Source organism: Amphibalanus amphitrite, unplaced genomic scaffold, assembly GCF_019059575.1.
Source record: "Amphibalanus amphitrite isolate SeventyFive unplaced genomic scaffold, NRLGWU_Aamphi_draft 000648F_arrow, whole genome shotgun sequence".
NCBI classification, from domain to species: Eukaryota; Metazoa; Arthropoda; class Thecostraca; order Balanomorpha; family Balanidae; genus Amphibalanus; species Amphibalanus amphitrite.
This window is the reverse complement of record NW_024882142.1, coordinates 66,180-91,173: the sequence shown is the minus strand read 5'-3', so window position 1 is coordinate 91,173 and position 24,994 is coordinate 66,180. Positions and strand designations below refer to the sequence as shown.

General features: G+C 48.7%; 1 protein-coding gene across 1 annotated transcript in view; it reads left to right on the top strand.

Moving 5' to 3' along the window:
• The first annotated feature begins 7,318 nt into the window (after positions 1 to 7,318).
• LOC122363946 (E3 ubiquitin-protein ligase listerin-like) overlaps positions 7,319 to 24,994 on the top strand; it is a 29,822-nt gene continuing 12,146 nt past the window's right edge. The window contains exons 1-9 of the mRNA XM_043333818.1: positions 7,319 to 7,705; positions 12,783 to 12,983; positions 13,109 to 13,218; positions 13,573 to 13,729; positions 14,373 to 14,491; positions 16,331 to 16,538; positions 16,830 to 17,003; positions 21,864 to 22,057; positions 22,848 to 22,980. Coding sequence (XP_043189753.1) covers positions 7,664 to 7,705; positions 12,783 to 12,983; positions 13,109 to 13,218; positions 13,573 to 13,729; positions 14,373 to 14,491; positions 16,331 to 16,538; positions 16,830 to 17,003; positions 21,864 to 22,057; positions 22,848 to 22,980 — 1,338 coding nt within the window. The 5' untranslated portion in view covers positions 7,319 to 7,663. The remainder of the gene's footprint in view (positions 7,706 to 12,782; positions 12,984 to 13,108; positions 13,219 to 13,572; positions 13,730 to 14,372; positions 14,492 to 16,330; positions 16,539 to 16,829; positions 17,004 to 21,863; positions 22,058 to 22,847; positions 22,981 to 24,994) is intronic.

Sequence of the window (24,994 nt, the reverse complement as noted above, 5' to 3'; positions counted from 1 at the left end):
AGGAAGATGGGGAGAGAAAGAAAGAACCCACAGCGTATCACGAGTGGGGTCTATGGTTGATATTCATACTTCCGCTTAGGACCCTACCAATGTGCCCCTCGTTGCGTTTTCGCAAAGTTCCCGATGCCCTTTGTTGCGTTCCCGCAAGTCGCAACGCGACCGTAGTCATATTTGAAAATAGTCACAAGCCCTTTTACAGCATGATTTCTTAACAAAATGCATTAACCTTCCAGGTGGTGGGTAGGGGCATTTTTTGCCCCCCCCCCCCCTTAGTTTTTTCGATACCTAGGTATATCTCGAGAACCGCTGCGCCGATCGTCACCAAACTTTCAGTACCCTCCCGGGAGTAGGTATAGCTAGCGCACATGGTGACCAATTTTTTTTTTCCAAAGGCTATGATAGGTTGGCCGCTAATGACGTCAGAGTGACGTCATTTTTGCCATTTTCGACCCAAAAAAAGGTTTCGCGGGAAGAGCTGTCAGGCCTACAGCTTTAGAGATACAGAAAAATGGTCCAGACATAAACGGTGTGGAATCAAGAGGACTACAAAACTGCCATTTCGGTTTTTCGAATTTTTTGGATTTTGACCCCCAAAAATCAAAAAAAATATTTTTTTAAATATAATAGCCGAAAAATCCAAAACGTTTTTTGAATTTCGAAAAAAACGGAATATATGTGATATTCCCTACCGCCTTCTATCCGCATACCAAATTTGAGATCAATACCTCTTTTTTGGCCAAGTTATAGCGAAAAAAAAACTGTTAAAAATTGATGACGTCAAATTTTCAAACTCAATTTTTAGCAATTCTAGACCTCGTAGCGCAAAAAAAAAAACATCATTAGACTCCCCGTGACGAGCTGCATCGAATCGATACCCATTTTATGCAAAAATATCAACTTCGAAATTTGACCTTTTTGACCTGACCTTGACCTGACCTCCACCAGAAAGTGACCTAAACCTACCTGATGGTCTTATAACCAATACCATCGAGTTGGAAATGAAAAACTGGCCATAAAACATGCATCGCACAACCTTAGTAAAGTTGGGTTCATGAGGTGACGCTTGGTGACCTTTGGTGATCTGACCTGTGACCTGACCTGCTATGACCAGTGACCTCTAATAGCATCATATGTATAACTAGACAACTGACGCCTTATCGCTTATTTTCGACAAAATGCGTTTTACTCGGTGTTATAGCGCTTTGCCTAGAAGCCCCGTGAACGGTGAAACATTTTATCTTTGACCTGACCTGTGACGTCATCGGTGACCCCGAGGTCAATGAAATTTGGTTTCTTTCAACAAATTTGACAGGGCGATCGAACGCCGTTTGAATTTTCCGGATCCGTCCAGCAGTTTCGGAGATACGAGGGGGGGGGGGCAAAAATGCCCCCACCGCCACCGCGCGGAAGGTGGCAGGGAGGCCCACCGCCTGCCGGGTTAAGCTATTGTTTTGTAGGGACTCTGCACGGAAATTGTTTACACAATCTTCATTACGATATTATTAGCACTTAGCCTATTTAGTATTTATCTTGTTTTTCGTGACGTCATCACTCACAAGACCATAGGTGTACGAACGTTTTCGAAAGTGGGGGGGGGGGGCAGGCTCCCAGAGGCACAAAACCTCACCTACCCCCAAAATCCATTTTCTCCTTGGATTTCGGCCACTTTATTTTCGCAAGCATGCGCAATTTGGTTAAAAAAAAAACGTGTCAAGAAAACAAAATCGACCAAAATCTCGGGGAGACTCCCGTCCAGAAATAAAATCTCATGGACGCGTCCCCCTGGCCTCCGCAGCCGCGTTGGCACCAGGAGCGGATCCAGGAAAACTCCAAGGGGAGGGTCATGAATCGAAGTAGTGCCCCTACCTATACCCAAAATTAAAACCTCAACTGATTTCGGCCACTTAATTTTGGTGGTGACCTATTTTCATTTTTTATTTATTTGTTTTTGCCCTGGCGGGCCTGTGGTGCCCTTGCTAGACCGCAGGTGCCCCTGGCAGGTTTGTGGTGCCCCTGGAAGGACTGTGGTGCTCCTTACGAGCCTGAAGTGCCAGAGACAGGCCCATGGTGCCTCTGCGAGGCCGGTGGTGCCCCTGCGAGGCCGGTGGTGCCCCTGCGAGGCCGGTGGTGCCCCTGCGAGGCTGCTGATGCCCCTGGGCCCTGACAGGACTGTGGTGCTCCTGACAAGCCTGAAGTGTCCTCGACAGGCACGTGATGCCCCTGACAGTCCCAAGGTGCCCCTGCGAGGCCAGTGGGTGCCCCTGGCAGGTCTGTGGAGTCTCTGGCACACCTGTGGTGCCCCTGCTAGGCTTCTGGTGCCCCTGACAGGCCTGTGGTGCTCCTGAAAGGACTGTAGTGCCCCTGGGCCCTGACAAGCCTGAGGTGCCCCTGACAGGTCCGTGGTGCCCTTGACAGGCCCAAGGTGCCCCTGCGAGGCCGGTGGTGCCCCTGGAAGGGCCTTTGGTGCCCCTGGAAGACCTGTGGTGCCCCTGACAGGTCTGTGGTGCCCCTGGCAGACCAGTGGTGCTCTTGCTAGGCCGATGGTGCTCCTGACAGGCCGGTGGTGCCCCTGCCAGGTCTGTGGTGCCCCTGATAGGTCGGTGGTGCCCCTGGAAGACCTGTGGTGCCCCCAGGCCCCAAGGGGGCATGACCCATGTGACCCCACTTTGGATCCGCCACTGGTTGGCACCCATGCGAATTCCAGAAGCATCCAAAAACATTTTTTTATTACGAGCGAGCGTGAAACGTGAGAAGTGAAAAGTCAGCAAAAGGTGTGTGTGGGGGGGGGGCAGTTAACCCGCGCCCCGCTGGGGGGGGGGCAGAATCTGCCCCCCCCCTCCCGTTTTTCGCCAATAACTTCTAAACGCGTTACGCCAGCAATTTCAAACTTACAGTACCTTATCATACATCAATTTGACACGTTCCCTGAAAATTTGAGCGAAATCCGTCGGAAATTTTTTGAGAAATTGACGTTTTAGTGACGTCATGTTCGTCATTTTCGCCTCAAAAACGGCAAAATTTCAAACGCCGCTAACATCCTCATTTTTAAAGGAATCAAGACGTAACAAAAAAGGTTATACGTGATTCTACTTTCTCTATCAAATGGCTATCTCGGTTTTTTGAAAATTTTTGATTTTGGCCCAAATTTTTCAAAAAAACTGACTTTTTTGGAAAAATAATTATAAAATCCAAAATTTTGAGTGTATCGAAAAAACCGGAATATATGTCAGAGAAGCGGTCTATGTGCACCTACATACAAATTTTTAGAAGAATCGGTTCAAAAATGTGGGAGTTATTCAAAATTTTATGACGTTACGACACACAAAAATTTTGAAAAATGATTTTTTTTTTTGAAGTTCTAGACCTCGTACGGGAACAAAAATAGCACCATTCGATTCGCCGTGAAAAACTGCATCAGATAGACACCTTTTTAGGCCTTAACAACCAACTTCAAAATTTGACCTCACTTGACCTGACCTTGACCTGACCTCGACCTGAAATTCATCCAGAGGTGGTCCATATCACTTATGGAGTGTGCCTATTGAATTCTATGAGTAAAATGACCCATAAAACATGTGTCGCACATGCCCTTTTCTATATTTTGTTTTTGGTGACCTGACCTGACCTGACCTGACCTTGACCTTGACCTTTGAATGACATTGTATGCAACGAACATTGTCTTGGTAGTCTAAGAACACGTTTTGGGCAATCAGTCTCAGTCTATTCTTCGGCAACTACGGTGCAAGGCCGATACTGTAGAAACTTGCATTTTGTACCCTTGACCTGACCTTGACCTGACCTCTGACCTACTTAAGCAAAAAAATTTGGGCTCTTAAGATCCGCCTTGTTGAGAGCTTTCGATTGCCGTTTTCCCCGTCTTTCTACGACCATCGGTTCGGAAGTTAGACAGGGGGGCAGAATCTGCCCCCCCCCCCCAGCAGGGCGCGTATGGCTGAATAGCCCAGCGGGGCGCGGGTTAACATTGCTGGCCCCCATTCCAAAGTGGGGGACCATTGCCCCCTGCCCCCCTGTTCCTACGCCTATGCCAGTAACCGATCAACTAATGCAAGGCCACCTAACATAAATTGTTAGTTTAGGCGCCGTTTACGCATTCTGCTGCGCCAGTATTGTCTCTCTTTGCAGCGCGCGCTGCCCCTAAGCTGCCACTTAGGTATTGCTTTTGACAAAGTTACCTTTCATTGGGTGGAGGAAAATTGCACTCAATAACGATGAAGCACAAATGGAAATAGGTATTCATGGAAGGGCAGGCCAGAGAACCGTCAAGTTTGTTCTTCGGGGTGATACCTACAAATACATTAAAAAGTTCGGCAAAAAGTGTGGGGGGGGGGGCAGTTAACATTACTGGGGCCAGTTAACATTACTGGCCCCCCACTATGAAAAGTGGGGGGGGGGCCACCGCCCCCCCCCCGTCCCCTCCCCACTGTTCCTACACCTATGCACAAGACCTCCGACTTCTCTCTGGGAGCTCTAGGCAGTAACTTACCGGCCGCACAGACTTAGTACTTATACGTCTGCGCATGATGCTACGCAGACGTTTCTTATAGGTATCTTGACGCAGACGTAACTGCGTAGCATCATGCGCACAACCATGCTACCACGCTGAAACTTGTCTCATCGGTTAGCCGCCATTACACACTTCTCAATACTTGCGTTGCGAAAACGCAACGAATGGCGTAGGGTAGACCGGGGCAAGTCGCCCCGCCGAGGTAAAACGCCTCACCGATGTTTCTCGGAACTGGCAAGGTTCTGGGGAAACATTCTCTCTTCTATAAAACGTGCACTATATGATTATTATATGAGCAGACTGGAAAGATATTGTGATAACTCTTTATTGAGATATAGCCAAAAATTTGTTTTGGAGTGATTTTTATGTTTTGTAGTCAGATTATGCATCATGGCGTTCTTTTATGGTTTACATCAGGTTAACGACTTTTATGTATTTTGAACAACTATTGTCTAGCGCTTATAATGCTGGGTTGGTCCGTTTTAAATTATGTCTTGCTGGAGTGCAAGGCGTTGTTCTCTGACCAAACTACGTGATGGGGTAAAACGCCCCAGTAGTTCACGGGGCAAAAAGCCCCATGGGGCGTTTTACCTCATGTGTTGTTCCGACCGTAGTAAAGTAATCTTGGTTCCGACTACCCACTTCCTAATGTTCGGTTGCTGGCGAACAGTAAGTTTCTATGCAATTTTATGTACCTTTTTCAGCAAATTAATGACAAAGGAAGTATTTCGTTAACATTTGCATTGCAATAATTTATTATTTGGCCTTATGAGGCAGGTGAAAAACCTGTACATACAATAGTGTCATAGCTGAACACCTGACAGGATGGAAGGTGCTAACTTCAGTGCCGTGCCTCCCAAGGTCTAACGGGCCTCTCATATAAGATTTAGTCAACTAGCCAGGGATGCGGAGCCGGCCAGCCGGAGCCGGAGCCGGAGCCGCCGGAGCCGGAGCCGCCGGAGCCGGATCATTTTACTCGGAGCCGGAGCCGGAGCCGGAGCCGCCATGACATTTCACCCGGAGCCGGAGCCGGAGCCGGAGCCGATTTTTCCCCCGGAGCCGGAGCCGGAGCCGGAGCCGTCTGAAATTTCCACGGCTCCGCATCCCTGCAACTAGCATGTTTAATCTTTAATCTAGAGTATGGGGCGTCTTGCCCCAGGCCGTGGGGCGTTTTGCCCTAGGGTTGGGGCAAAATGCCCCATTTGCAGTTCCTTCACAAATCACTTCCTAGCTGGGAGTCCGATCATAAATGAATGAATTTGAGGGGTGGAATTTAAAGTAAAATGTCCAAAGAACGCATTAGCACAAATTTGGCCTTCCAGGTGATGTGGGACAAAAGTTATGTAGCAAAATAAATTATCTGGGGCGTCTTGCCCCAGGCTACCCTAAATGGGAATGCTTGGTGCTAGGTTTCGTCCGATTACAGTATACATATGCGCGTTTTCATCGGTGACCTGTACATATATTTGACCGACCAATCACCCGTGGCAAGATTCCTTTACTACTCCCGTAGGGCTATCGGTGGACCCTACCACCCGTTGGGGGAGGGGGCGTTTCGGCCCCTCCCCCTACGGCCGCGCGGGTTAAAGGTAGTGTGCCACCTTTGAAAGATTTCCCATTTTATTTTTCCTAGGATAAGAACTATAAGAAGCTTCTGTTTTTACCTAATATCGCAAAAAAAAATCAAAAATGGGCCTGGAATAGTGCCTTTTTCGCCTAAAAGTTTTTCGGTTTTTAGATATGTATAACAACTGTAGTGGGCTCACCTGCAAACAGGCGTCGGGCAACAATCGCGAATGCGGCGCACTTGTGACAATAAGCAAAGGTCATTATAGTGTTACGACCATACGACGTATACGGGAATGAGTTATCAGCTGTCTAATCGTAGACAACACAATGTCGAGCCTTAAACTGTAAGCCCGTATTGGTATTGTTTCTTTTATTTGGCTGTCGAACATTATTTATGGTTTGAAATATGATTTTATGTAAAATAATTGATATGAAAAAGCCGTCTTATAAGTTATGACCCCATTTCACCACACGCAAGTGGCAGAAATGACAATGATCAGCTGACGCATTTTTCTTGGCCGAAGTCAGAGCGCGCGGCCCGACGCACCACGCGTATTTGGAAATTCCGACCTCGACGAGCATCAGAAGCCACCTAACAGGCGTGTTCGAAACCGCAGGAGATGATGATGAACGGGTTTATCGAAACTTGATTGGATGAGCATATCGGTAATAGCGATTTCAGTGTGTGCATTTATTGTTCATAGTGGTGTGAAATGTGGTTGGGGTACGACCGACAACCCGTCGGGGCGAATTTCGCACTGGGGTACTCAAAATTTGAAGAATTTAAGACGTTTCCATGAGTTTTAAAGGTATGGATAAGTTCTAAAAATCCGGTTCTCCTTATCTGGGCCATTAACTCCATACGGTCCAAGAAAGCTGGCACACTACCTTTAAACATTTTGGAACGAAATTGGGTAGGTATAAAGTAGTTGGCGCCTTTACCTATCCAAGATACCTCCTATCCACGGTCACATCATCACAAGTCACAACCGAACGGGTTTCTATTCCAGCCAGCCTAATCCAAGATTACTTTACTTGCCTAATCCGACTGAGGCAAAATAGCGTTTTCCCTTCACTCCTTATCGTGCTTCCAAATATATTTGGATGCATCATACCGTTTCAAATCTGAAGTTACTGAGACAAATAAAATCATCTCATTCATTCACAGCTGCTGTTTCAGTTTGGGGCTGCTGTGCGACCTATGTGTGGGACTAATTGTAATACCCGCGAGCATTTTTATATTTTTTAAATTCATATAGCTAAATAGCTAGATCAGCTAGATAAATGTGTTTTTTTCTTCGGCATACTGAGCATACTTTAATCTTTTGCTGCAGTAGCCTTTGATTTACTCGATACTTATAACAAGCCCGCCATAAACTGAAACAGTAACCTAGGCTAATTTGAATTGCGAGAGTTGGGTGGGAGTCCGATTGTCATAACCAGTCCAAGTCAGCAGTCCAGCAACCAGTCCAGGTCAAGTGAGCTAGGTACCACTATTTGTGGGTACCACATTGCTGCTGCTTCTGTGTATTCATTTCTTATGCATTGGCATCACAAACTTGTGTTGTAATGGGTGGTAAAAAGCAACCTCGTACGAAGAACAATGTGCAGGTAAGACCTATGATCTTGAGACTATGGGTGCGTTCTTTGAGCTGAAATCTCATGGCTCAGTCAGCTGATGCTTTTTTTGCCGTCCGCACCAGAATTTCGCAGTGCACTGGTCGCAGTGGCTTCATAAATGTAATAAACTGGGAGTTGTAAGACATGTACCTATTTATTTTAGAGTGTCATTTTTCTTTTGAAAATCTTCATCATTGTTTTTTTTTATTTCCAGGCTACACTGGGTATAATACAATTCATAAGAATTGGAAAAAATAAAATCACTGGAAACCAGTCAATGTAGCATCTAAATAAAGCTAAAATATTTGTTTTTATCATTTTTTTACCAAAGTGTAGCCTGATAAAGAAAAATGAAATTGAACATTATCAAAACAGCTGCAATGAGCCTCACAGCCCCCTCAGAACCAGTTTGTATCAAACACATTCATATTTCCTCATCCACTGGGCGTCGCCATCTTGAAAATAACGCTCCGGACAAGCTTTACTGATTCCTGTATTTCACGTGAAATGCCACGGGATTTCACTTGAAATTCCGCTTGGAGTCTGCAAGGAACGCCTTGATTGCCAATTCCACGTGAAATTTCATGCGAAATCTGTTCAAAGAATGCACCCTGTTATGCACAGCAGCATATGTGTGCTCGTGTGACGTCTGCCTTACTGGTACCCTCCTTGAGCTTGTTTTATGTACTTTAGTATCAAACATGAGGATAGCAAAACATCATGCCTGTGTAATAGGTAGGTAGGTAGCATTACTGGAAAGACTGAAGAGATGGACTCAGTGAGGTGGGGCAATGCCAGGAAAGGTGGACATGTCAAGGACATATACCTACCACTTTTCCATTGTTTTTGCTACATTTTCATGATTTGTTTTATTCTGAAAATGATTATTAGTATAAGTATTAAAGTATTATAGTATAGGGGCATTCCACGATAGATCGTACCACTTTTTTCCAATTTGACACCCTCATCTCTCGGATTTTAACGATAATTGGTCTAAGGGGTAATCAGGGGCTCTGAATCCTCCTGTAACAATTTCAGGCTTATCAGATGAGTGGTTTTTGAGTTATAGTGTATAACATGTTTTGGATCTTGCGTTGCAGCCCCAAGTTTGGCGGGCTGTAACTCTAAGACGGATAATTCAAATGCCAAATGCTATACTGCATTGAACTTGCATTGAAACAAAGAATTATATGCATTTTTAAAATTTTGGAATATATACTATTTTGATATATAACACCTCGAGTTTCCTTTCATTTGCATTTTTATGCCTTTGGGACCAAATTTTTTTGAATTTTTATTTACTTAAAATCATTTTTGGGTCATTTTTAAGTAGTATGCAAAAAATTAGGAAGGTGTTCTTTCTATAAATGTACTTTTTTGCGTCACCGTAATGGTCTCGAATTGTGATTTCGGAAGAGAGCCTATTAATGGTGTGGTAAAGCTGCCTAGTGACATCACTGGTTACTGAAAGCTCAATTGAAGTCATTTTTGCCTCACTTTTGCATTGTTGACCTTGAGTGACGTCATTCGTACGTCACTAGGGGTCATAAGAGTTTTTCGTCAATAGCTCTCGATCAAATTGAGCTAGAGAGACGGGAAAGCTACCAATGGACTCGGGAAGACCTTGCGAATCGAATGATGTGCGATATGATCTCATTCACCCAGCTTCGTGGCCTGACCCGACTGTTAACCATCTCTGTAGCGGCGCTGTTTGTCTAGCGCCGTGCTGGTTGGCTTTGCCGCGGACTCGGGCGGTCACGTGATGCCCGGGGGCTGGCTGCCGGCTGGGCCGCCCGGTCGGGGAGCGGAGCCAAATACACGGCAGTGTGCTGACCCGAGGTAAGCGACTTAAGCTGACCTCACCGAAACAAACAGTATACCATTCGACGCGCCGGAGCTAGGCAAACACAAAGATGCTAAAATCGCGGCTCTGCGACCATTTGTTGCGAAGTTATCTATCAAAAACCGGACCCGTAATTTGGGTCACTTGAAATGACCTCAGGGGTCACCAATGAACCCGAGACCTTAAAATGTGGTATCATTCGATGCATCTTGTAACGGCGCACATGCTCGTTTTTTCCGCAAGGTTCTAGCTCCATTAGAGGCGAAACGGCGAGCTGGGGTCGTACCGACCCCCCGGAAACCCATTTTGTGTACATTTAAATGAGGAACTTATAGAAAGAACACCTTTCTAATTTTTTGCACGTCGATTTTAAAGGACCTGAGGTTTATTTTGAAGAAATAAAAATGGCAAAAATTTTGGTCCCAAGGGCCATTATAGACAATTTAAAAAAATACTACGACTTTTTCAATATGTTAAGCTTTTCTTTCCAATTTTAAAAATACTGTATTAATCTTTGATTCATCGTTAGTTCAAAGCTGTTTACCGTTTGTTGCTTGCTTAGCTCGTTTTTGAGTTATAGCTCATCAAACTCACCCTTACAATCTGAAGTTTAGAAAATATTATGCAATGTTACTCAAAAAGTTTTCATCTGAGAAGTCTGATATTTTGGTAGGTGTTTTTAGAGCCTATGATTACCCCTTGTACCAATTTTCATTCAAATCTGAGAGATGAGGGTGACGGGCCTGGTACGATCTATCGTGGAATGCCCCTATATTAGTGTTAAAAAGGAATTTTACAAATATTTTCACATAGTAAGAATTATTTTCAATCTTTGGTAGAGGATTCAGATTCAGATTCAGATTTATTTGCCAAGGATCCACAACAATCGTGGCCTTTCACCAGACACGTCATATGATAAAACATCTGACATTGGGAGACGTGGGTTGCCCAGGCGGTCACAAAGCATGGGCGATATTTATCGACATAGGTTATCAACATGATCTTCATTGGCTTCTAGAGAGGATTGCATGTTTCACCTTTCCACGAAAGCATGCCGAGTGCGGATTTATTCTGGTGCGGTTCAGCATCTGAACTCTCCTGATACAGAGTCGGCGCGTCCCCGTCTCAGATCGGGCTCGCGGGTGCGTGAGTCTGCTCGCACTTCGCGTGTCGTGTTCGTGTATTTCGCGTACTGCTGGGCCGATTGTCTGGCTGATGTATTCGGGAGTGCCAGAGGTGATTGCTCGTTGGACAGTGCAGACAGCATGATACTCTGCCAGCTCGTCTGCTCGCAGCCAGCCTAGATGCCGTATGACGTCAGAGATGTGGTCACTACGCCTGCGGCCGCTGACGACATGTGCACAAAAATTAACTACTTTCTGAACACTAGACATCTGCGTTGCACCACACGACCCATACACGCTCATGCACTATCGGATGATCGATAGGACAAGGGCTTGCACAATAATCTTACGCGAGTTTGCAGGAAAAGAACGTGAAGAAAAGATGTTTAACGGAACCAAAGTTTCGCACGACATAGCGGCAAGGGATCCCATAGAGATAGGCTTGGGACTTCCAGGCCATTTTAGGCCACTCGGGGTCAGTGTGGGCTGTCACATACATACATACACATACACATTTATTTTCAACATTACAAATGAGCAAAACATACACAAAAATATTATAAGATTGGTGCAAAAGAATAAAAAATCTTAAATTAAAGCACCTCTCTTAATCAATCAGTATAAAATAAACATGAGTATTACATAAAAAACACAACATAATATGAAAACAAGTCTGTTTGACCACCGCCAAGCCGCGCCACACCCACCGCTCGCTGGTTGAAATTAAAGTTGCTACCCCCAGGCGACACGACGAACCGTCCGGCCCACCGTCCGCCGCTGGATGCTATTGGTTCTGGAATCTTTTAGTTTTGATAATATAATTTTGGAATAATTTCGCTACTTCTACGTCAGATCTGCTTAGGACCCCGAAGATCGGCGTTGGTCACCCCAAATATTTACGTGTATGTGGTGCTTTAGGGCTTTCAGAGCCCAAGGTGGGGCCCTCAGAAGCAAGTGTGGGCGGCGGGTGCTAAGAGACTAGGCCCAGGGTGAGTCTGGACCCCTCGGGTAACAGTGTGAACTGTCGGGGTCTGTGTCGAATCTCTAAGGACCCTACATAGGGACAAAAGGACCCTACATAGGAAGAAACATGTGCTGGGACCCTCAGAGGGACACGTCAGCTGTGACCCCTCAGATGCCGGCTTGGACTCGGCAAAGTCTGTCGCCTCAAAGGTTCGGCTGAACTATCAGAGGCCAGTTAAGGTTCTCATAAATTTTCGAAGGTATCCTCAAAGATCCGTGTGGCCCTTCAGAGGTCTACGTATGTGTAAGGTCCCCAAAGATCCCTGTATGGGCCCTCAGAGAATATGGACACCAGTGGGACTCTCAGAGGCCGGTTTGGGCCCTCTGAAGGTTTCTTAGAGCTCAGTGGAGGTCCTAAGGAGCCTGTGTGCAGTAACAGCGGAACACCTTGAATTAAGGGGGGGGGGGGCACAACCGACTTTTGGTCCCATTCTTTCCATGAAACGCCCATAGGGCTAATGTTGAAATGCTGAAATCAAGGTGGCACGGTGCCCCGGTTTCCCCCCCCCCCCCTTCCCGTTCCGCCGCCTATGCCTGTGTGAAAAGCAAGCTCATGAGCCTTGTGGCACTTTAACGGTACTTGAGTCGGTCGCAGACATTTGACAATAGTTGAGAAAGGCCCGAAGATTTAGTGTCACGTTTTGAACGCAAATTTTGTGTCAGTACTTCAAACCTTATGAAAATCGGCCATAAAATGTAATAAAGAACCAACTAGGAACATGGAATGAATCACGGCATTGACATTTCCGAGTTTGGAGTCGGAATCGTGAAGATTTTGGCGACTACGACTCCGACTCTGGCTTGAACTGTACCCTCCAACCGAGTCTGACCTCACAGGTATTCTCAGAAAGGTACCCTCCCCCATTTTCCCGACTCTTAAATATCATCGGATCTGTATCAATCTCAGGGGGTGCCCAGTCCGAGGTGAGGGGGGGGGGCAAGCTGCCCCGCTTGCCCCCCCCCCCCGTGGCGACGCTAATGCAGCCACCACAGCAGTAGTCATCTGCTTATCAGATTGTGACCCATCATCTGCCACCACTAGTCAGACTTGACATTATACTGGTGGCCCGTGCTGCAGCCATCCAGCAGCGACCGCCACGCCCAGCGGCTGGGCACCGAGCCGCTGATCGGCTTCAGTGCCCTCTCCGACCTGGGCTATGTGCCGGCGGCGGTGGGCGGCGCCTTGGATGACGTCACTATCGGGGGCGTGGCCATTCCCGGCCAGTTACGAGCTCTCCTCAAGAAAATGGAGAAAAAGGACGCCATCACCAAGGCTAAGGTATGCATTGGAATCTTTGTTATTTATTTTTGGATGAATGTTGGCGTTATCCACCTCGTTTGACACACAGCCAGGCATGAGTGGCCTCACTGCGGCGGTGCGCGGGCCGCGGCGTCTGTCCTCAGGCGGTGCAGGAGTTCGCCGAGCTCAGCGACACCCTGGAGCTGGACGATGTCAGGGCGGCCGTGCCCTTCTGGCCGCGGCTCTACCGTAAACTGGCCACCGACGTGGACAAGTGAGTCGTGACGCGAGCTGTGGGAGGCACGGATGGGTGTCCTGCTGTGAGAGTACTCGTACCCCTACCATTCTGCCGCGTAAGGGGCCCGTTCTCCCACCTTCCCGCCACGGCCAATTTACCGCCGCCAATTGCCGCTTCATTTCAGACGGCAGCCGACGTAAGGCAACAATCAGCGACTCTCAGCGATATGCTACAGGAATATTCAATTCAAACTGGAAGCTTATCTATGGGCTGGTGTGTACTGTTAGTCCCTGTGTACTACAGTGTCACACTACTGTACTGCTGGCTGACTGTCGTGCAGTCGGGGTGCGGCTGTGTTTGAAGTGGCTGACCGTCTCCGACCATTCACAGCCGGGTGCGCGAGCTGGCGCACGTGGCGCTGCTGCGACTGCTGGCGCGCGTGCGCCGCGCCGCCACGCCGCACATGAACCAGCTGGTGCCGACGTGGCTGTGTTGCCAGAGTGACCCGCACCCGCCGGCGGCCTCGGCGGCCCGGCGTGCCTTCCAGGTGGGCGCCGCTGTGGGCGGCCGGTGGGGCGGCTCGGACGGTGCGGGGGCAACGGCGCAGCTGGAGCGCCTCGGCAACGATCGACAAACTTACCGACGGGCGGAGGGGGCGGAAGGGAGGAGTTCAGCTGATCAGCCGCCTCTTGGTTAATTTGACAATGTCCTGCTTTTATCCCATGTTTGGCTTTCATGTACGAGTATCTAATGAGTAAAATCATTTATTAGTCAGGGAGTTGCCGAAAGGACAGCTGATCTTTGTGCTACTGAGTGGCTCGAGGCCATATGGGCCGTCAATAGTAGGATTGGCGGCCCCAGACCATTATTGTACCCGGTGCCACGTTAATGAACAATGGACCTGAATGATCCATGTCGAACAATAGTCAATACCTAGGACAGAGTGGTATTTTCGCGTTGCTTTGGAGATGGGCTGCACCAAACACGTGATTTACTGTGGGCTTCTGATGCCTTTTCGGTAGTAACTAATCTCTTCTGCCTGTTTTGCGTGCTAGCTACTACATTGACTGGTAGATTAGCTTCCGGTCGCATGACGGCTCAACACGAAAAATCTATGGTTTTGATCTTTGGACTGACCCCCATGGCCATATCGTTCAGCCAAACCCAGTAACCAGTGTTCTATTCCCCAGGGAACGTTCCCGGCCGCTGAGAAACAGACCGGTGTCGTCAAGTTCTGCTACTCCAGTGTTCTGAACCACATCCGGGAAGGCCTGTACGAACTCACGCCCCACACCTACTCGGACGCCAGGTACGAACATGTCACGGAAGGCGGAGACTATCAGAGGCTTTAGCTGGGACCACCAGCTGCGACTACAGCTGTCTGACTATCTGGGGTCACAGCGGAACTAACCAGGGGCCACAGCGGGGCCTATCAGAATTCACAGCTGGGACTTGGGAGTAGCAGTGCAGTCACAGCGCGGGCCATCAGCGGTTTCAGCTGGGAGGGTGGGACTATCAGATAAGCGGTGACTGTCAGCGGCTTTAGCTGGGCCTATCAGCAGTTTTACCCGGGCTATCAGCAGCTTTAACGTTGGTAACGGATCCAAATTCATATTGTAGGTGGTGTTGGGAAAAATCGCCGTCAGTTAGAGTTGCGTTTCGCTGAAGCGATGCAGCGGCACTTCATTGTGGCTGTCTTATACGTAGCAGCTTTTGAAGTTGCCAGCGACGGTTGCGGTCGCCGGTGACTGCGACTTGTTGACTGCAGGTGCGACAGCTGCTGGGGCGTGTGAAACGGCCACTAACGCTACCTAGGCTGCCGATGTTGTACTTTCAGTGCGATAGCTAGGCAGTGCCACTTATAACCGCGCACATTACGAATGGGACGGGACCGGTCGCTCCATTTCAGTCCCTGACCTAATACACATCGGATCCCTTTGTGTGCATGTAACGGCGCGTTCCAAACAAAGCCGGGCCGTCGCCGGCTGCGCGTCTGCCGGTCAATATATTCCGACATATGTGTGTGTGTGTCTGGGCGACTGTGTTTGCGTGCCTGCTTGCGTGCTCATGTGCTATTGTCTATTTATAGCGCGTCATTACTCGTTGATGTGTCGGCGCCTATCCGTGTGTATGCGTTTCCGTAACCATGTGTACTCGTATGCGCGACGCGCGTATTTCTGCGTGTCATTGCGTATGTCCATATATGTGTGGATTTAAATATGTGTGAGTTTTGGGCAGCGCTATGTCAACCGATGTACAGTCCACAGCAGAAGTATTGTGCGGTTTCAGTCATGGGTATGTTCTGCTTCTGAAGCTTAGGAACGATTAGCCAGACTGCAATGAAACTTTGAATGTAGCATACGTGCATCGTCACCCGTGCAGCTGCAACTTTATCTATTGACGTCTTCTTTTCGATCACTCCGCATTAAAAAAAAATTGCCAAAGTCAAAGCCATTCGTTGAGATTGGTAAAACCGCACATTACTTTAGCGGTGGGCTGTATGTACGTATTAGCCGTTTTCAAAAATGACCCTAGCACTCGGCGCGCCCTAAAGCTCCAATAAACAAACAACTGCCGGGCCATCTGGCGAACGCACCTAATTTGACCAAATCTGCACCAAAGCTCTTTTACAATAAATATCTTTATATGTCATTAATTTATTTCAGTGTTTTAATAAATAATGATGCCTGACAATTTGAAAAATGAGGTATGTAAGCATCTGTGCAACCCAAACTAATAGCTTTTAAGAAACACACTGAACCTGATTTGACCAAATCCGCACCAAATCTGCACCTAATCTGCACCAAATGTGTACCAGATAGCCGTCATGAAAGTCCATATCTGTCTAGCGTGTTTTCAATATGCGATTTGCTCATGTCAGGCAGCACGGTATCGGCCGTTGTACTTGTGTGCCCGTCTGTGTGTGTTTTCAATGTGTTGTGTCGGGCAGCGCGATATAGGTCGGTTGGTGTCCCTGTCTGTCTGTGTGTTTTCAATGCGTGTCTTTGTGTCGGGCAGCGCGATGTCGGTCGTTGTATGTCCCTGGCTGTGTGTTTTCAATGCGTGTCTGTGTGTCGGGCAGCGGGATATCGGCCGGTTTTTGTCCCTGGCTGTGTGTGTTTTCAATATGTGTCTTTGTGCCGGGCAGCGCGATGTCGGCCGACGAGCTGGAGGCGCGCTACGTCCGCCTGCTAACGGGCTGTCTGGGCGCGCTGCGGCTGGTGGCCGAGCTAGTGCCGCCGCCCCCAGACACGGACGGAGACGCGGCGCGGCCGCCGGCCGTCTCCGACCAGCCCCTGGCCGAGCTCATCTCCAACAGCAAGTTCACCAAGCTGGCCAAACATGCACACCCGCAGGTGACGAGGCAGTGGGCTGGGAACCGGAGGGAGCGGCTCACTGCCGACAGGACAGGTGCAGAGACCTATTAACGGCGGGGACAGGTGGAAAAGGCTAGTTATTTATTTATGTTAGTGTCAGTTAAGTGGACAGTCTGGACAGTCTTTGTCTATTGAACCGCCGTGTACCCCTCCCTCAGGTCCGCCGGGTCTGGTTCGGCCTGCTGTGTTAACCCGCCGTGTACCCCTCCCTCAGGTCCGCCGGGTCTGGTTTGGTCTGCTGTGTTAACCCGCCGTGTACCCCTCCCTCAGGTCCGCCGGGTCTGGTTTGGTCTGCTGTCGGCACTCTGTTCCCGCCGACCTCTACTGGTGACCGCCGCCGCGGCCCGCCTGGCACCGGCCGTGATGCACGGCCTCCACGAGCAGGAGCCGTCCGTGCTGAGTGACGCGTGGGACGCAGCCATCAGCGTGGCCTCCACCGTACCGGTGAGGGCGGCTGGGGACGGTGAATAACTGCTGCTCACGGACAGAAAGGGCTAGTTTGATAGTGTCACAGCCTTAACTAGCGCTCACTAGGGACAATAGAAGGCCAATATAGCTTTTAATCGTCCTGTACTTACAAGCCAGTGTGCAGCTCCGTCCGGTAAATCCGATTTAGCGTACAGTAGGTCTATTAAAAAAGTCCCCGGCACCAGTGGGCGCTGCCTCCGCTGAGCCGAACCTCCGTATGCCTGTCCCGTATCGCGCCGGCATCAGGTCAGGTAGGGTCAGCGGGACCGCTCGGTCCGGCCCGCGGGCGGTGGACGGGCGGCCGGTAACGCTTTCCGCCAGCCAGCTGTAGAATCCAACAAACGGGACGGCCACCGCTCAGCGCAGCGAAACCGGTGTTAAAGAATGGCAGTAGATGTTCATGGCCTGGCCACAATGATTATGAGATACTCATTGTTAGCCCGTGCCCCACAGGAATGCCTTAGACTTTCACGCCCTGTTGGAGGGGAAATGGGGATTGAGCATCAATCTTATACCTCAGCTTTGGACATTTAAGTGGCATTCGAAGTAGCGTCAAAAATAGCAAAAAGAAGAAGAAGAATACTTCTGCCAATTTTATATCGGGTTAGAGCCAGAGGTCATGGCACCAGAGGTCATCGGTGGTAAAATTTTGCTTGGACAGGGTGCGTTGCGCGCACCGGTGCATTGGGTTTCCAATTTCCATGGAAACATCAACAGACTCGGAAGCTCGCAACGCTAGCGTGGAGCCGAATTCATATCAACCGCCGCAACAATGCAGCAGCGCAGCGCAGCGTGCTGCAACGCGGGGCCGTGAAACACCGCCCAGGGCTATCCATGTGTCAGGGCAATCCAACCCACGTGATGGGCTCGGCCCCAGCGGAGCATGAGGTCCAGGACTCCCGCCCGGGCCCCCTGTCTCCCCCTAATTCCTGTCATCCTTCCCACTCTGAAATCGACCGAGCCTAACCTAATACAACAATCAGCTCGTTTACCGCTGTCTGAATAATATTGTCAGATTTAATTAAGGTGAACGGCTTAGCACGTAAATAACAGCAACTGCCACCATCGGTATTATGAGAAAACCAATTGCTTTTCCACAAACACTTAAAAGTTTTTAGCTTAAAACTTGCTTGAAATTAATTTTACCAGCCTCGTGTTCCTCTTATCAAAACGCTTCGAATGAATCAAAAGTTGATCTTTAAAGGTCATTTGAAAAATTTGGCCTATTGTTCGAAGACATGACCTGACCAGAAATTGTCATGATGCATAGCAGGATATTAGATCCGTATCGTGGAACTTTACAAACATTTCAGATGATTTCATAACTTAAGCATGTCTATCAAAAATAATTACGGAGCGAGCGTAGCGAGCGTAGTCTTTCCTTAGATTAACGGAAATTTCTGAGTATGAGCGGCCGGCCGGCCGGCCGTGGTCACGCTTTTGCGAGGCTTATATCTCAGCAACCACTTGACCGATTTACACGCGGTAATTTTTGTAGGGTAGCTTCATTCCTTCTACCAAGTATTGGACTATTCCTGATGCATGTGGGTGACCCCCTATGCACGTGCCACGTGCAAAACGAAGAGGTGTCCGTTTTGTAATTGTTGCAATATCTCGGTAACTACTTGGCCGATTGCGCTGAAAGTTGGCATGTAGGTAGGCACCCACTAGGCACTGCATATACATGTGCCAGAGTTGGGGTGCTGCTGCACGTGCGCACGTGCAGGGGTCGTTTCCAGATCTCGGGAACGGCTGGACCGATTGCGCTCAAATTTGGTACACGGTTAGGGACCGGTTAGTAGGGTGCCGTGCACAAGTCAGTTGGGACCCATTTTGCACGTGCGCACGTGCAGGGTGCCGCTTCCAGATCTCGAGAACGGCTGGGCCGATTGTGCCCAAATTTGGCACATCGCTAGAGACCAGTTAGTAGGGTGCCGTGCACAAGTCAGTTGGAGGTACCCCCTCGCAATTTCGCACGTGCAAGGCCCACCCTCTCGCTCGCTCCGTTAGTCGCCCCAAAAGGCGTTATACTGGTTATTACATGGCTCATATGTAAGCTGGGTGTGTGATCATGCTTACGAGTATGTTGAATGCAACTGATATTGTTCTGTTGGCCACAATTTCTATATTTAATTTATCCTCCCAGATTTCATATTTTTATTCATGACACATTGACGATGTGGAGAAAAAAACGATTGAGATACATTCAGTATGAGGAAGGGTCAAGGGTGCTAGATTCCTTCCGTCCTCGCTATCCTCAGGAAAAAACAATCCGCATCGCCCCTAGTCTTCATGCTTCCCTCTCTGGACTGGAGGTCACCCCACCAGCCAACCTGTAGTTGATGTCGGATCCATTCCAGGACACATAATCCTCTTCGGGTGACCGTTTGGGAGACGGCTGGACTGTCCCGACAGGGCAATCGTCCCACGGGAACAGTCTCGCCTCCGCAGATCACTGTGGCTGTCTCGCACAACCCAATAATTTTTACACCAGAGCATAGTTATGTCACAGTTCAATTTTCTCCCATTGACTTGAGCGATCTCAAAATTGACCCGGCCTTTCTGTCAACAATGTCAAACTTGCAAAGTAAACGTTTCAAATGCATATAGTGTTGCCCATTGAAATCGCTGAAAGTTCTAAAGCGATCGGTTAGTCGGTGTATTTAGATATGATGAGCACAGGAACTTTCCTTGAGGTAAGGTCACTTGACGTGACATGGTGTTATGACCTTGAATTGAAAGACTTGGGCGGGAAATGGGTCATTTGAAATCTTAAAATGCTAGATTTTAACAATAATTGCAAACACTATCCCGGCCAAATAGCGAGTGAGAAGGGAGCGATCCCCCAACCCCATGTTTAACTCCTATGATTGAGCTAGCTGCTAGAGCCTCGCGGAAAAAAAACGAGCGTTGGCTTCGTTACGTGACGCAGCGACTGGTACCCGATTTTAAAATATCAGTGACCTCTTAGGGCAGGTCAAGGGTCCCAAGGCATTCGATCGGTTTTTGGTAAATAACTTCGCAAAAATGGTCGCATTATCGTCATTTCGATACAATCGTGTTTTCTGTTCTCAGACGCGTCGATTTATACGCTTTTTTGTTTAGGTGAAAGCAATTTAGGATGTTTACCTGAGGTCAATGTCATGTTAGGGCAACACAGGTCACGAAGCTGTTGAAAGGAGGATATGTTGCATAAAAGTCCATTGATGGCTGTCCCGACTGGCTAGCTCATTTTGATCGGGAGTTATTGACGAAGCACTCCTATCACCCTAGTCCTAGTGACGTCATAAATGACGTCACGCAAGGTGAACAATGCAAAAGTGAAGCATTAAACCTTGCCAAGAATGTATGAAGTCACGATTTGAAGTGCTTGAGGCATAATTTTAGATCATTTCCGACGCCAAATTAACAGTTTCCATATTTCCCCATTATGCTTATTGACATAAGTGCATTGCGGATTTGCATCATTTTATAACCGACAACCGTGCAGAGATTTACTTAAAGGGACCCTCCCACCTTAACATTAGATTTGAGTTGAGATAGCCAAAATGGGGTCCCTGGCTCACAATTACCGGTTTCGGCACTTACAACATCGAGAAATGCCTTAAATCGGAAATATTGAATTTCAAAATTGCAGCATTTTGATTCAGAGGGGCTAATGCATAGGAATACCCCTCTGAATGTGTGACGTCAGCGCAGATATCTAACGATTTTTAAATGTTTGACTAAAACGTTTTGTAGCACGCGGTGGTATATGCTGCTTAGCGCGCAACAAATGCCGCACTTTCAAAAAAAAGTCGCTAGGAACAGCGGAGATTCCAAAAAGTAAACAAAAGTAAAAGTCTAATATCTTGAAAACCGGTGAATATTTTTCGATGAAATTTGGTAGATATTCGTTTTTGCTCTTTCTGAACCGAGCGACATCACTTTCATGCCAATTCATTAACTTTTTTGAAGGTGGGAGGGTCTCTTTAAGACGCCATGAAAACGTGGTTGATGTCAAATGATCCGGCTTGAATTAAATGCAAGGCGTATGAAATGTCAGCCTTCTATCATCAGTGTGCTTTGAGCAACCGCAAAAAATACATGGTGGCGGCATTCGCCCCTTCTCGGCAGGCGAGGGTTAAACCTCGCTTCGAATTATTGCAGATAATGATGCGACCGAAAACAAAGCATTTATCTGTGTCTAGAACGGCCGCTGACTTGTTGGACAAGATCTCCAATCTTGATTTGCTAGATGGGAATAAAATACTCGGTATGTGATACATATATACCCCTCGATTTGCCCTCGCGCTAACTCTATTTTAATTATCACTGTCGCTTTTTATCCGAGATGATGGATGTCGCCGCTAAACGGGTTGTTTTGTTTGCTTGCGTTGAATGGTCATTACTCATTACGGATTATTGAAGGATTATGATAAAATAGGAATGGGGCGAGGGAGGATATGCACTGCGTCTGCAGGTGTTTAATTTAGATCACAAAGGCATCATTTCCGGCATAGTGCAGAGTCGCTATCTTCCCCCTCCTCTGCACTGCGGCATCTCTGCGCCCCACACACGGCGTCCTCACTCCACGGCCGGCCGCCGCCAACTGACCCACTCGCCGGGCGCCGCAACCTGACCTGTGTCGCTGCCGCGGCCTGCGCAATAGAGTCAGGGCTGGAATCCGGGGGTTCGGCCGGCCGGCCGCCTCTGGAGCGGGGGACTTTTTTAGTAGACCTACTGTACGCCCTGTTCCGCCCAATCGGATCCCGTCAATTCCAGGCGGGCTTTGGGCGCTCCAGTGCCGCCCCGCCGCCTCTCCAGCTGACCGTCCGTCCGCCCGGTCTCACCCAGGACTGCTGGAGCCACGTGAACCTGCGGAAGGCAGTGCTGCCGCAGCTGTGGGCGGCACTGCGCGAGGGTGGCCGCGGCTGTGCCGTCACCCTCCACCCGCTGATGATCGTGCTGCTATCGAAACTGCCCTCGGATGTGGCCGGCGGCGACCAGACAGAGTTCTACCGGCTCTTCTTCACTAGTCTGTGCCAGGGGTGAGTGTTGTGGGTACCGGTAGGGTGGCTCTGTAGGTAAACTAGGGGTCTGTTCCCGTCGCTCCTCCAACCTCCTCCAAGCTCCTCTAACCTCCTCCCGTTTCAAAAAATCGTTCCCGTCGCTCCTCCAAGCTCCTCCAAGCTCATCTTGATTCCACATCTCACCACCACAATTTGCCTCCTCCTTCATCCCAAACGAAAGTTGGATTTTTGGAGGAGGTTCTGCGTAGACATATCTGGCGCACGTAATACAAATGTGAATTGTTTATAGGTAAATGAGACTTGAGGGAAGTGGAAATGATTTTAGTAATCGATGAGGATGGGATATCTTTTAATAGTAATGTTCGATATAAATCTATGGTTATTTTATTAGAAAGAGATTGTTACCTCAAAATTACTGTTTGCGCGCCATAAATCGCAGACCGTTACAGACCGCAAACAGCTGATTTCCTCGCAAAAATGTTCCCGTGGCTCCTCTGAAACGGCTCTCCTCCAAGCTCATCCAACCTCATCCGAGTTTTTTTTTGGGAGGAGCGACGGGAACAGACCCTAGGTGATTCCGTTGGTGGATGGTGGGTGTTTTTGCGGGGACAAATGTGTCAGAGTTGTGTCCCCGTTAAATCCGTCCTCAGTTTGCCAGTGGTGAGTTGTCGATTGTCTCTGTTTGTTGACACACGAAGTTTCAGATCAGTCCAGGACTCCAGGCAGAGTTAGAGCGATGTGTTGGTGCCTGCCCCCCCCCCCCGTTTGTGGATGGCGAGCTGCTGATTTTCCGCTGCTTTGCTGACAGGCTGGAAGTGGAGCGAGTCCAGCAGAGCCGCCGAGAGGTGTCGGTCATTTGTCGCACAGTCTGGGAGTGCGCTCTGTATGTACTGCGGAGCCAGCAGTGCTCCGAACAGGTCATCGCCGTTATAGTGGAACAGGTCAGTCGATCGCCCGCGGTCAATGTGTGCCAGCGTACCATTGGCCCTCCAGCCATCCCAATTTCACAACGGTCAACTGTCATTGTAAGTGCTCACCAGTCTGGGAGCGGTAGCAAATGGCGCAGTCGTGCTGATACCTTATCAAAAATGTGCTGGGGAATCTGGGTGTTTCTTCATGCGATGGCGAAACATGATTGCGGTTAGTTGGGTTATTTCGTCATTCAAATGTCAGCACTTTTTTCCGTACGATATTGTGGGCTTGGGAAATCTGAATGGTTTCTTCATGCGACCGCGAAGCATGATTGCAGCCAGGCAACGCTGCGTTATTTCGTCATTCAAATGTCAACACTGTTCACCGTGCGATGTCGTGTCGCACGCAACAATACGACACACGTCGTGGTCATATGTAAGCCGCGTGCTAGCGTCAATATGCAGATGTCTGCCGTGGTAAAGTGCAATGCAATTGCGGCAGCGCCGTGATAGGGCAAAGGTTTTAAATATGATTTAAATGCGGGCCACTCTGGTCTGCACTTTGGTTCTGTATGTTTGCAAGCGTACTTTTTATTGTTGTTTTAGTAGGTCGATGCCCTTTTAGTGCCCGATTCCCGGCTGTATTATAAATTTCAGGCTGCTACATAGTTGTGTTAACGTTGATTGGTCGACACTTCCCTTCCTACACTAGTGTTTATGGGCGCTTTGTCCGACGCGTAATTTCCTTCGATCGCTGAAAGCTTAGCAATGCCTTGGCAACCGATATACGCCCTCGGGCCGCTCCTGCACAACATATACGCGAACGACCTGCCACTATATGTACACTGATGAGTCCGCCGGTATCATCGCCTACGCAGATGACGTACAGGTATACGTTTCTGGCGCCTCAAAAGATGTGAATAAGCTTACACAGACCATGGAAAACAGTCTGACCATTCTTTCGAATTGGTACGGCTGTAACGGTCTCAAAATCAGCGCAGCGAAAACTCAGCTCATAGCGCCCGGCATCGGTGAGATGATCCGTCGTCTCCCCCCGGTCAGCGTTGACTTCTGCCGATCAACCATCACCGCCACTAAGTAGCTCTGTCAGGAATCTAGGTGTGTGGTTTGACAGCGATATGAGTTTTGCCACTCACACAGATGACGTCGTGCGTCGGTGCACTGGCTCCCTACGCGGACTGAGTCACAGTAGGCACAGCCTCCTACAGTCGGTGCTAGTGACGCTGGTCCAGGGCCTGGTGTTCTCTGTGCTCCGTTACTGTCTGTGTATACCAAATTTGAGCGCAATCGGCCCAGCCGTTCTCGAGATCTCGAATCGACCCCTGCACGTGTGCATGTGCAGCTGCACCCCAACTGTGGGACATGGAAATGCATTGCCTAGTGGGTGCCTTCGTACATGCAATGTTTCAGTGCAATCGGCCCAGTAACTACCGAGATGCATTGTTTAGTGGGTGCCTTACTAGTTACTACATGCAAAGTTTCAGTGCAATCGGCCCAGTAACTACCGAGATATTGCAATTGTTACAAAACTGACACCTATTCGCACGTGGCACGTGCATAAGGGGTCACCCACATGCATCGAAATAGTCCAGTACTTGGTAGAAGGAATGAAGCTACACTCCAAAAATTACCGCAAGTAAATCGGCCAGGCGGTTACTGAGTTATAAGGCTCTCAAAAGCTTGATGGCCGAGCCGGGTCGGGCCGTGCCGCTCATACTGAGATTTTTCCGTTTTATTGAAAAGGCTTCGCTCCTCCGTAACAAACAACATTGACGCAAGCCATTAATGAATACATACCATCGAGCTTTTGTAAAAAAGCGTACTTAATGCGTTTACTACTATTGTTTGGCTGAATTAATCGCGAAGACCGTGCCGTGTCGCATTATCGTATACTTATTGCCATTCGGCGTACCAGTTGAGCATCGATGACCGTGCTCCAGTGACCGTGCTTTGCTGTGGTGATTGTGGTCAGTAGTGACCGTACTGTGGTGACTGGTCAGTGCTGACCGTACTGTGGTGATTG